The following is a 12,987-nucleotide window of genomic DNA, read 5'->3' on the forward strand; positions in this document are numbered from 1 at the left end:
TATTTAAATGTGAGGATTAATAAGTCTCCTCTATTCTTATCTCTGTTTTTTTTTTTAATCGCGCTCTCCTTACATAATATTTTCTTAACAATCTGGAAAAACAGTCAGTTCAATGTATGCAGTTTTACCAGTAATTTCGAGATTATCTACCCCAAATGCTTTAAGATTTAAACTCGTTTTATTCATCTTTTTATTTAGCTTTATTAATTATAGAAAAAGTGAATAATTTTACGCTTCTTATGACTATTTCGTTTGCCCGAAGTTTAGATATTTCGGACTTGTAACAATCACAAATGAATTTATTTTCTGGTGTAGATGAACAAAATCAATAAGATTGCGTGATGTTATTGTTGAATTTTTAAGTTCTGCTTTCTATTCATGGTTTACATTGAATCAAATTGAATTACGTACACCAAAAATAGTGTACGTTTCTGTTGTCAACAAAATGTTCCTGTTCGTACATTAACAACCAATTTTCTTATTGTTGATTAAAAAATCCCTTACGTTCTTTATTATAAGATTGTTAAAAAAAAGCAGCATGCAGAAAAATACTTTTTATTATTACGATGCTTTTGGTGTTTTATGATTTTATTGTATGATGCCGATTTTATGAGAATATATAAGTTTTTATAAATACTGACATTTTTTTTGAACAAAACTTTAGATCAGATATGGAAATAGAAAATACTTAAATTTATTTAAATAGTTTATATCTCGACAGAATTTATGGCGGATACATTTCACAGTGTTGGCATGAAACAGGTAACTACATTTTTTAGCAGCTGGATTTCTTTTTTACGCGTATAAAAAATGTAAAAAAAAATTACATTTTGTGCTATATTGATTATTTATATATTCTGCTACTTAGGTTGCCCAGAGTTTTTCTTAATTTAGTCATGTTAACATTCAACTTATTAGGGCCTTTTTCGAAAGGTAGTGTAATTTTTTAAATTGACGGTCCAAAAAATAACCTGGTAGTTGTTTTTTTATATTACACAACTTTTCAACTTTATTTATGAAAAGACACAAAAAGTGAAATATTGCGTTCTTATAGCTGATGACGAAAGTGCGAAATCCACATTTAGTTAAACTCTTAGTTCAGTTTTTATTCTAGACGTCATAAAAAAGAAAAAGAAATTAGAGTACAATCATTGTGATTTTTAACATTTTATTTACAATTTTGGGTTCTGAAAATAGTTAAATATAGTAATACATAAGTTTACTTTGTGGGAATCTTTAGGTAAGTAAAGATAATATAATAATTTTGGGCTAAATTCATGTACGAAATTCATGATTTGGGCTAAATTCATGTACTTAGAAAAAGTAAGTTTAACTATGAGCACCTTTCAATTTAGAATTTCCATATGGGGTAAATATGTTTTAACCAGGTATTGTGTAATTTAAAATTTTATCCGGGAATTGACCGCGTTGTTTTTTAACTATTTATATTTAATATTTTAACAAAAAAAACTTAGGTTTTAATGAGCGATCATTGATTATTTAGACTATGCTAACAGCCACAACTTATGAATCAAGAAAGACGTTTTAAAATTTGTGAAAAGTATATAATACTGTATCATGATACTATAACTCAGGCAGATGGCAACAAAGCATCTTCATTATGTGTAAAAAGCATCCGACTTTTTATAATCGCTGCAAATTGTAGCTTGCATAGTGTTATTCTCAATTTTTTAAGCACATATTCGCATGTGTATACACAGTCCCAGCAAGCATATTAACGTTGAAAAAAACGTTGAAAAAAGGTTGAAATTTATTGTTGAAAAGCCGTTAATTTTTGATTAAAATGGAAACGCAAATCTACGTTGAAACCAAATGTTAGTTAAACGTTGAAAACAAACCACAGATCAACGTTTATTAACGTTAATTTAGCGTTGGTTCAACGAGCATTTCTTATATGTACAATAATGTTATTGAGAGTAGAATATTCTACTCACAATAACAATATTGCATAGATAAGAAATATTGTGCGGGTGATAAAAATCATTGTATGTGCTATTTTTTCAAAGTTTATCCAAGTCTTTACTAATTCAAGCTAAATTGTAACCATTAACAAATCCTATCAAATTTCAATACAATATAAAGACTGCAAAAGTTGATTTCAAACTTTATATATTTACAGAGGAGTTATTGGTATGTGTGTGTGTGTCTATATACATATATATATATATATATATATATATATATATATATATATATATATATATATATATATATATATATATATATATATATATATATATATATATATATATATATATATATATATATATATATATATAGACACACACACACACATACCAATAACTCCTCTGTAAATATTTAAAGTTTGAAATCCTATCTTTTTTATTTGTTTTGCGTTAGATCCAGTCAAATTAAACTTTGCTTGCAGTTTATTTGCCATTAACCTGTAAAGGCAAAATAAATTTCATTTAAAAAAAACAGTAAAGACTATATTAACTAAATCATGATAAAATTATGCAATAAAACAACAATGGATATCTCAATTAAGATTTGAAAAAGCACACATGAATACAACTGAGTAGTTAGTAGACAGATGTCTAGACATGTCTGTTTATATTTGATTTGAACAGGTATATTGAAATATACCTGTTTAATACATTTGTCACACATTTTTTAGCGCTGCTCCCACCAAGTCTAGAAAGCTCTTTCACCTGTAATTGAAAAGTAATTTTACAGGTTATAATATATATTGAAACCTGTGCATATATATGGGTGTGTGTATGTATATAAATTCTTCTAATAACTTGAAAACACGCAAATCATTCAAATTTTATAAAAATGGCAGACCTCTAGTAAAAAAAGAATTCAAAACATGAAAATGTTTTGAATGTTTCTTATATAAAACTTAGAATAGCTCACGCTGCCTTATTTTTCATACCCAGTTCATATAATTAGTTTAAAACAATTAAAACCTTACAAATGATTTAAACTCTTTAGGGTTTGTTAACCCTGCATCAAGTTAATTAAATCTGCAAGCTCAGTAAATGGTTGGGGAAGATGATAAACATCATCTTTATTTTCTTTAAAAGTATGAACTAATCTAAACAGATCGTCAAGCCTTGTATTGATCTGTTCTAACTTTTGAATTACCATCAATTGAAATGCTAAATATGAAAAGAATAAATTGATTTCTGTGTCAAAAATCTTTATCAAACTAATGTTCCAGCCTGCACATCAAAGCATCAGACTTTTTCAAGTTATCAGCAATCTAGAATGACACAACAGTGTCATTCTAGATTGCTGATAACAAATAACAATACAATAAAACAACAAAAAAACTGGCAAAAAAAGTAAGCTCAGAAACTATATTACCTTTATCATCATTGTTGTTTAAAAAGACTTCATCTCGTACACTTGCAGAGTCTTTCCATAGTGGCAAAATCAATGGGATCACTGAAGATTTCATACAATCATTTTCTGGCTCAACCACAGAATCACTTCTTTGGCTATTTTTCGGCATGCTAACACATGAACTGCTTGAAAATGATTTAAGTGGTAAACAACCTAATATAATTTTAGCAAAAATAGATGCTATTAGAAAAAATAAACTCACAAGGACAAACCTTATAATTTTTATGAATATTTTTTTTAACATTACATTTTCTTTATACTAATGTTGATTTTAGATATAGAGTATATATTTACCTTTCTTTTTCTTTTTAAGAGACATCTCTCCTGCACTACTTTCACTTTCATCTTTGTCATTCAAGAACTTTTTAACATCTAAACAATAAAAAATCAACCAAATCCTAACAAGAACTAACAATCAACTTTACCAAAAGGACAACTGACTTGTTTACAATATATCTTTAAACATTTGATAAACATTAACAAAAAAATTAATATATTTTTTTTAAATTCATAAAAAGCTTCAATAAAAAAAATAATGGTGCAATCACAAAATTATGCAAGTGCTCACCCAAAGTAGATTTCTTTGTTCGCTCAATTTTCTTGTTAGAAGGAATAGGAAGTGGGAATGTGTTTTGTTTCTAATCAGGAGAACTTCGTTTGCGCACTTATAAAATTTTACAAAACAAAGATTGCAGTTTTTTACATGTCTTTAATAACAAAGGAGAATTTATCTTGCCATTTTTCACCTTGTTGTTTTAATTTTTAATTTTAAAATATAGCTTTGTAGAGCTTTAAAAAATAGGAAAACTTAACCAACAATTCAAAAGTTATGAAAAATCAAAGTTTGTGGCTAGTTTGTAAGTAATTTTTTTTGCTTGTCTTTACAATTAAAAACAATCAAAAAAATACTAACAATCAACAGGTCTCATGTCTAGTTATGCAATCTAAATCCTCCTTACATTTGTAACTTTAGGAACCCTTTAAAAAGATATTTACTGAAATATAAAAAGGTTTACCTGATATAGGAGGCTTATTACATTTTTTACTTATTACATCCATTACTCCACTGGTCTCTCCAGCAGTAACATTGTCACCATACTAATCACATACACTTTTATCATTATCTAAAGATTTCAATAAAGCAAATGAAAATATTAAAAATAAAAAAAATAAAAAAAAAAAAGGGGACAAATAGTATTCAATATTAGTAAGTTAAAAAAGTTAACAAATAAAAAGTGTTATTGTAATCATTTTTCCTTATGTTAACACAATATTTTAAAATACCTGTAATTTTGACATATTTTAGTTTAAACTTAAGCCAATCATCTGTTGGGTCATATCTTTTTTTAATTGCTGATTCCACCATATTTTCAAGCATCAAACATACTTATAAATTGTTTAATGTCAGAAAATAAATTTTTTTTGACTAATTTTTAATACAATAAAACAAAATATAGTTTGCACATCATATTTTATTGTGAACTGTTTCAGGTTTACTCTTCAAAAAAAAAAAAAAAAAAAACAAAAACAGCACATCATTTTTTAGGTGTGAATATTTCATGGAAAATTAAACTTCCTTTGTTTTGAAATGCTGTTCCAATTTATAAATTGGAACAGTATTTTGAAACAAAATTTTTCATTAAAAAAAACAAACAACTTTTTTAAAAAATAATTGGGTAATGTAGTAGACTATATTATCGGCATAAAAATGTTCATTACATTATAGAAACATGTCTAAATTTTATGTAAAAAATGTGTTTAATTAACAAAATAACTTATTTTTCATAATTCTTTAAGTTAAATGCAAATCAGAACAGTATTCAGAACAGGGGGAATATTAAATTACAGCAAAAGTAATAATATAAATATAAATGAAACAACTATAAGCTACTGAATTTTTAATAAAAGGTATCTATAATTCAACATTGTGATGCAGTGGTAGAATAACAGTCCCAGTTTTATATGGAATAGCACATGATTTATTTTTTATTTTAATTTTTTTAATGACTTTTCTCTGAAACCTATTGTTTGCATGCAGAAAATAAATATTCAAGAGTTTTGAGCAACATGGATTGCTAAAAAACCCATCTAGTCTGCACAACTTGTAAACATTACGTTCAATATCATTTTCATTTAAAATTTTTGTAATGCAGATCACTTTTGGTAAATGAAGGAAAAACCAGCTGTCTTTGTTATTAGATGCAGTTTTTGTTTTCATAATCTTCTCATTTTTATAAGAGCTAGTATTTTCAATTTCAATGATTCTTTTAGCAATCTGTGACAATGGATTTTAACGTTTACGAATATACTTTTTAAGAGTTCTAAGGTAAATCTCAAAAGTGAAACCAGAGATTCCTTGCAAGCTAATTTAATAAAACAATTATGAAAGTATTGCTAAACCTTTAGAGTGTAGCTAAGATGACGTTAGCTTTAAAAATACCTAAGCTAAGGTGACCTTAGCTTTAAAGGTCCTCTTTTAAAAAAATCTTTTTGGAAACTATAGAACTAATTTTTCAATTTTGTTTCATACTTTTAATCTTATAATGTTATGCTATAATATTCTTAGGTTATAAAACGAAATTCAAAATAATAAACAAAATACATAACAATCAAAAAGAAAATTCAAAAGTAAACATATCCTAGGTTTATTCTTTTCTAGGTTCTTATAGATAGATATTTCATTTAAAAATATTTTCTTTTTATTGAAGTCAGAAATAAGGAAACCAAAGAATTCAAATGAAAGCATGCAAAAAATTTATAAATGTCATTAGAATAAATACTTATCACATTTTTTTGCATATTATGTTGCGTTAAAAAAGATACTTTATAAAATATTGTTTAATTAAAATGTGTTGTATAAAAACTCCACGTTATCAACACATTTATTTGAAAGAAATTTTTTTTTATTGCAAAAAAAAAAAATTGTAATTGTGAATGTCTTCTAAATGTGTTGTTTTGTGCCTTAAGTTATTAGTAGTGATCGACCGGAACAGAGATTTTGGCGGAACCGGAATAAAACCGGTAATAGATTATAAATATACCTAACCGGAACCGGAACCGAAAATTAATCCCAACCGGAGCAGGAACAGGAACCGGAACTAAAAATAAGTGATAGATTTTTAAAAAGTTATTTCTAATTTAAACAAAAATTAATGTAGTAAAAATAATTAAAATTTTACATTTTTTTTTTTAGCTTTTCCGAAACCCAAGGCATAGAGAAGCAATTACACAATCCAAAAAAATCATTTAACACTTAAATGATTTTTTGGATTGTCAAAATGCACATTAATCATTTTCCCCTGTTCGAGATTGCGCAATAATTTTTACAATGTGAGAAAAAGATGGATTTTTTTTTTCATTGTCGTCAGACTTTGAGCAGCAGGAGCCAATTCATCTTTAGGAGGTTCAAAATTGTCCATTTGGATCAGGACAAAATGTTTAACAAAATGAGTTGGTAAGAATCAGAATGGTATAAGTTCAGCTCAAATAATAGCGATAAAAACATTACTAGATATGAATATTAATTTAAAATTAATTTTAAAAAGAAAATTAATTAGTTTTCAAACAAAGCCAAGTTATATTTACATTAATTCTCAAGCTTAACTACTAATTTAAAAATTTTTTAATCATTTTTATTAAAATGATAATAAAGGTGTTATGCTAAATAAAGCTTTATAATATATATTTTCGGTAGCATTTTGAACCGAAAATACGGCCGGAATCGAAATCTTAGATATACCCGAAACCGGAACCGGAATTTTGGTTCCGGCCGTCATTTTGGCCGGAAACCGGATCCGAACCGAATCCGGTCGATCACTAGTTATGAGGCATTTTTTCTTTAAAAAAAGCAGTAATCGCTTTTCGGAATCCGTTTAGAATTGATGTCTTAACGTTTAGATTGATTTAATTGTCATTTTAACGCGATCTAAATCCATTTTAAATCAGCAAATGCCTGTAGGGGAAATACATTTGCGTCGGTAAATTTTTTATTGCTATTAATAGCAATAGTTATTGCAACACGCGTCGATGTTAGAAAATAACTGAAAATTAACGTTGAAAAGCCGTGGAAATTTTCAACGTTTGTTTTTAATGTTGAACTTACGTTGAAATAACGTTGAAACATAGATCGTTATTTTTCAACCATATTTCAATCAAATCGCAACGTTGAAATAACGTTATGTGCTTGCTGGGGTGGTTTCATAAAAATTTTACGCTTTAAGGTTGTTAATACTTTTTTTCAATATATCATTATATCGAATTGACAATATTTCACAATTTCTTTTGCATGAACGATGTTTCTCTATAATTAATGTTACAAACCAGTTCACCAGTTTATTACTTTTTTAATTAATTCAGCTTGAGCAAGTGCTGATTTTATATTCAAAGTTTTGTAATGAACTCAAATACTTTTGTTATGTAGTTGCTTTTGTTGGGTGCCTAAGATTGGTTATGATATATGATAAATTTACTTTCTATTAATTTACATAAATTAAAAGATCATTGTAAATCGTCATATTCGTGCACTGGTTCACTATCTTTTCTTTGCTTAAATAATTCAATTTCTGTTGAAAATCTTAAGCTATTAGCTAAAATTTTAATAATGATTTTAATTTAAGGTGACGCTCGATTGGAACTGTTAAGTTTTATTTAAATTATTTTTTGGTATCAGTAATTCAATTTCAGATACAATTAATTAACCTTAGAATCTTTTATCGAAAGTGAATTAAATTAAAAATTTTTATCGAAAGTGAATTTATCGCATCTGAAACTGATTTATTGATAAAGTGTTATTTTGATTGATAGTTATAATGTAATATTTTCTTCTTATTTTAAAAAAATAAAACATAATTCAGCTTTTATCGAATTCAACACAAAGTGCGTTTAAAATCTCCACCACTGTTTAATAGTTATGTTTTTCGAAAATCTCAACATTTGGAACTCCACAAACTTAACTTTTTTAACCGAGATTTAACTTCTTCAAATGTACTTTTTTCAAATTCAAACTTTGGGTTTTCAATTAAAAAGAGAGAAAAAAACAGCTGTACCTAAAATTCTTCGAAAAACTTGAGTTTTCTTTTTTGAATGACGTTTTAACTATTTTCTATAAACTATCGGGTGAAAATGTGTAAAAATGTAAAGGTGAAGTGCTAAACTAATAATGAAAGTAATGTAATAACATCAACTAAGAATAATATAGTTTTAGTCTTTGTGTACATATACAAGTTTATAGATTAACAAATAACTCATTAAAAAACTCAAACGAAAATAATTATAACCAAACTGTTAAGTCAATAAGAAGCAATTATATTTATATTCTGGTGTTCGGTTATTGTACTCCACTTGTCTGGGCGATATTCCTTCTTATACTTTTAATTTATTCCAAAAAATTAATATTATTTCCTTTCCAAAAATTTATTTCTTTTTATTATAGTCATCTAAGTTCATGCTTACAATTAAATCCATTAATCCTTTAGCTTCAAGCCTTTTTACATGGTTTTTTTTGGCTGGTTTTTCAAGTGCAATTAACATTTTTTCTTTAGTTTGATTATCATTGTCGTTGCTGAAAAAAGAGAGACTCAGAAGGTCTTCATTTAAATACCATAAATGTCCCGCTTTTATTTCAGATTCAGCCACTTCTTTGTCATTACTTTGAAAGTATTTAATTTTCCTAATCAGTGTCAGGTCATTGTGAGGAGCAGATGAAGAGATGGGAGCCCAAAACCAATGCTCCATGTAAATCAATTTTGAAAAAATCGAAACTTGTAGAGTATTTTTCTCTTCATTTTTTGTTAAATACAATTGATGTCGAAACAAGTAGATTTTAATTGATACAGTGCTTTCGCCATCCATCATGCTTGGTGCATTGCCCCAGGAAAACAAAATTTTATTCCCCTTTGACCTGGAGGAGTTTTTCCAAAAAAAGTATTGACAGCTGCAAAAGTTTTTTGTAATAATTGCGAGGTTGTTTTGATCCTTGCATCATGTTTACAGCAAATTCTGCTGCTGATGGTACAAGTGAATCATATACTTTGAGATCTGTATTAGTTAAGAGCCGTGATTCAGAATTAAGTTTACTTCACTGATCACAAAATTGTTGAAACAAATTAACCTCTGGACCAGAAGATGCTCCAAAACAAGTTTTGTAAACTTGGGATAAAATCACTTCATGAACATGGTGTTGACAGGCTTTGCATGATAAAGACTTTTCAATTAATTTTTTCAGCTAGGTATAAGCACCAAAATGTATACCAATGTTGCTTGAAGTAGTATCAAAACAGAGTTCAATAGTTCTGTCATATGAAATGTTCTAATCTTTTAAAGCTTGTTCAGTTGCGATACTCATTTATTCACCAGTGCTTCCATCTAGTTTTGGGACTGACAACAGTTTTTCTAGATCATATCCTGTCACTAATATAGGCAGTTAATCCACTTCATTTCTGCTTGTCAAATCGGGTAACAATTTTGCGTTCCAATCTGCAGTGGTTTGAACCTGTGGCCTGCACATCAAAGAGATTCATATGACGTAGAAAAATGTTCAATATTGGCACCTAACCCTTGACAAATTGTAGAAAAAACCAAGGAACCAGAATGATTGGGAATTTTCAAACGATCAAGAGCAGAATTTTCAAACGATCAAGAACAAAATGCTGGATTATTTACTTTTTTTTTTCTGTTTCTTCACCCCTTTTTTAGTTTCTTTGCTGATGATGGAGTAAAGTCATCTACTTCATTATCTGTACCCTGAGAGGAATCTTATTCTGTCAAAACTAGATCAGTGTCTGACAAACACATTCCTTCTTCTTTTCTTTTTAACTCTTTTGTTTCTCTTTCTTCATTTGCTTTTTTCTGTATAAAATACGCTGTTCTTGTTTGAATAATTCACAATCAACTGTGCTCATAAAGCCCTTTCTTACTTCTCTTTGCAGTATAAGAAAGGTCTTACCCTTTTCTATTGTGATTCATTTTAAAGCATCTTAATGAGCAATATCAAATAGTTCTTCAATTTCTTGAGAAAAACTTTCCTTATTTCTTTGCTGAGTTTCTGTTTTTCTGTCTTTATTATTTTTCAGTTTTCTGTATTTCTTAAAAATTTTTTAACATGTGCTTTAACATGATAAAATTGCTTCGTTAGAATTCTAGCTCTTAGCCAAAAGTCTAAAACCTAATCTGTCGCAAGGCCTGCACTTTCTTTCATATTGTTGTAATTTTTAAAGAAAAAATAAGATTTTAAGACTTGTCTTTTAGATGGCAACTTGTGCCCTGTGATCACAGATGTAGCTTGACCAATAAACCATAGCTCATTTTGACTTCAATTCTCCATTTACCATAAATTAACTTTGAAAATATCTCTAATAATGAATTTTAAAAATATATTTTCATTCACGACAATGAACTCATTTGTATTTACAGGATGATGCAATAATTTTAGCAGTAGTGCAATACTGTTGTAATAACTTAACTGGATCATGAAATGTTACAGTGGGTGTTCTAAATTCCAGCCAATGTTATTTACATACCAGATGGTAGTTATCATAGATAATTGGTCATTATAATAGTTTTATAGATCAAATCTGTATAACCATATCAACGAATCAAAGTATATTAAAATTTATACTCATATTGAAAGAAAATTATCAAGTAGGTTTCACAAACAGAAGACCGATTTCATCATTTTTAAGCTTTAACAATATCAAATATACGCAAGCAATACGCAAGCAATACGCAAGCAATACGCAAGCAATACGCAAGCAATACGCAAGCAATACGCAAGCAATACGCAAGCAATACGCAAGCAATACGCAAGCAATACGCAAGCAATACGCAAGCAATACGCAAGCAATACGCAAGCAATACGCAAGCAATACGCAAGCAATACGCAAGCAATACGCAAGCAATACGCAAGCAATACGCAAGCAATACGCAAGCAATACTCAAGCAATACGCAAGCAATATGCAAGCAATACTCAAGCAATACGCAAGCAATACGCAAGCAATACGCAAGCAATACGCAAGCAATACGCAAGCAAGATTTTCACAAGCAATATACGTAAGCACGATTTTCAAGAATCTGAAAATCCTTTTAATATTCTAAAAGGAAATAAGTTTCAAGTTCACATAACTGTAATTTCATAGTTATTTTTTTCTTCTTCCCAAAAGTATCTCCTATTTAAAAATTATTGAAACACTATCAAACTTTATGATTCTATCAGTCTTTCAGTATGAAATTAAATGAATAGTTATTAGATTGACTGATGAAAACATATTAAATTTTAGAGGAAAAAAATATCAATGAGACTTGACTTAAGTGAAGTGTAGACCTTGAGAGTTGCACGTATATTTTTAAAATATTAAAAATATAAGTGCAACTCTCAAGGTCTACACTTCAGAAGTCTACATATTTGTGATGGTCTACACTTCAGAAGTCTACATATTTGTGATGAGTACGTTTCTTAAGAAATACCTTATATTTTTTAAAGAATTCATCTAGCCTTATTGCTAAGCGTGTTCCCAACTTCACTAAAAATTTTCATGTTTTTAAAGTCCTCACACCAGATGCAAACAATTTTACTGACTGGATCGCTTGGTCGTAATTTTTTACTCTTTTTGAAATATATCGGATGCCATGGAGACAGTTTTTTACTTATTTAGTTTTCATTATTTACATTTCACCTATATCTTCGGATTTTTTCATTGGAGAGAGCACTAAAAACCCTAAATTTCTTGTCATTATTGTGTTCCTTGCTCTAAAATAAGCCCATGCCCCCAAAAGCCTTTGCCCTTCACGGGTACATAAGTAATCCAAAATTACAGATGGAGCCTAATTTTTGCATTAATTGATCTTAAAAAAAATCTAAAGAAAAACTACACTATAGAAGATTTAAGGAAAACTTAAAGTATAGTGTAAAACATTCATGCAGTTAATGCGTTTTTTGTAATGATATTAATATCTATGTTTTATGAAACTATTTTATAAATATCTATTTTATTTCAAAAAAAAAAATTGATATTAGCATTGTAAATTGTTTGAGTAACTTTTATAATACAAATTTTCTCTAAAAATATTTATGTTTTAATAGTTACCGTTAAAAAAATAGGAACTCAAGGCTAATATCTGCAGTAAGCTGTTCCACAAATTAAAAATATATAAAAATAAAAATATATAAAAATTACATATAAAAATAAAGCCCTTAGTTTGAGTATGTATGAATTGTGAAAGCAATTATCTTTTAGACCGATGATTTGTTTTTTAGAAACTTATCTTATGAATTGTTACAATGTTTACAAGATTTAAAAGTTGTTGGGTTCTTTTTAACTTTTTTTAAAACTATATAATACAATTTCATAATGAAAACCAACTTACAAACAATTGAAGTAACTCATTTGTTAATCAATTTAATTAATTAAAGTAGTTTATTGATCCAAATTTTCCATTTTTAATTTAGGTTTATGTTCTAATTTGTTGGCTTATTCACGTTAATGGAGGTATAAATTTTTGAATTTATTTTTTGTAAAGTACAAATGTAATATTTTGTTTTACTGGATTAGTGAAATATCAATCAACAATATATCCCAGATTTAAAAACATTATCTTAT

At 27.9% G+C, this 12,987-nt stretch overlaps 1 protein-coding gene and 1 pseudogene across 3 annotated transcripts in view; one reads left to right on the forward strand and one right to left on the reverse strand.

Annotated features, from left to right (window-relative positions):
* The first annotated feature begins 659 nt into the window (after positions 1-659).
* The window catches only part of LOC145190138 (uncharacterized), a 168,018-nt gene continuing 155,690 nt past the window's right edge, over positions 660-12,987 (forward strand). For both annotated transcript variants that reach the window (XM_090091218.1, XM_090091217.1), the window contains exons 1-2: positions 660-762; positions 12,837-12,876. In XM_090091218.1, the coding sequence (XP_089947344.1) occupies positions 727-762; positions 12,837-12,876 (76 nt within the window). In that variant the 5' untranslated portion in view covers positions 660-726. The remainder of the gene's footprint in view (positions 763-12,836; positions 12,877-12,987) is intronic.
* On the reverse strand, positions 2,054-3,531 carry LOC149886771 (uncharacterized; annotated as a pseudogene). The gene is made up of 5 exons (XR_016453358.1): positions 3,355-3,531; positions 2,960-3,146; positions 2,629-2,693; positions 2,312-2,426; positions 2,054-2,077 (listed from the first exon to the last, which is right to left on the reverse strand). The product of XR_016453358.1 is annotated as an uncharacterized LOC149886771 (transcript).

The sequence above is a fragment of the Hydra viridissima genome, unplaced genomic scaffold (assembly GCF_058129835.1).
Source record: "Hydra viridissima isolate aposymbiotic clone 2 unplaced genomic scaffold, HvirCarnegie_v1 scaffold_6, whole genome shotgun sequence".
Lineage (NCBI taxonomy): Eukaryota > Metazoa > Cnidaria > Hydrozoa > Anthoathecata > Hydridae > Hydra > Hydra viridissima.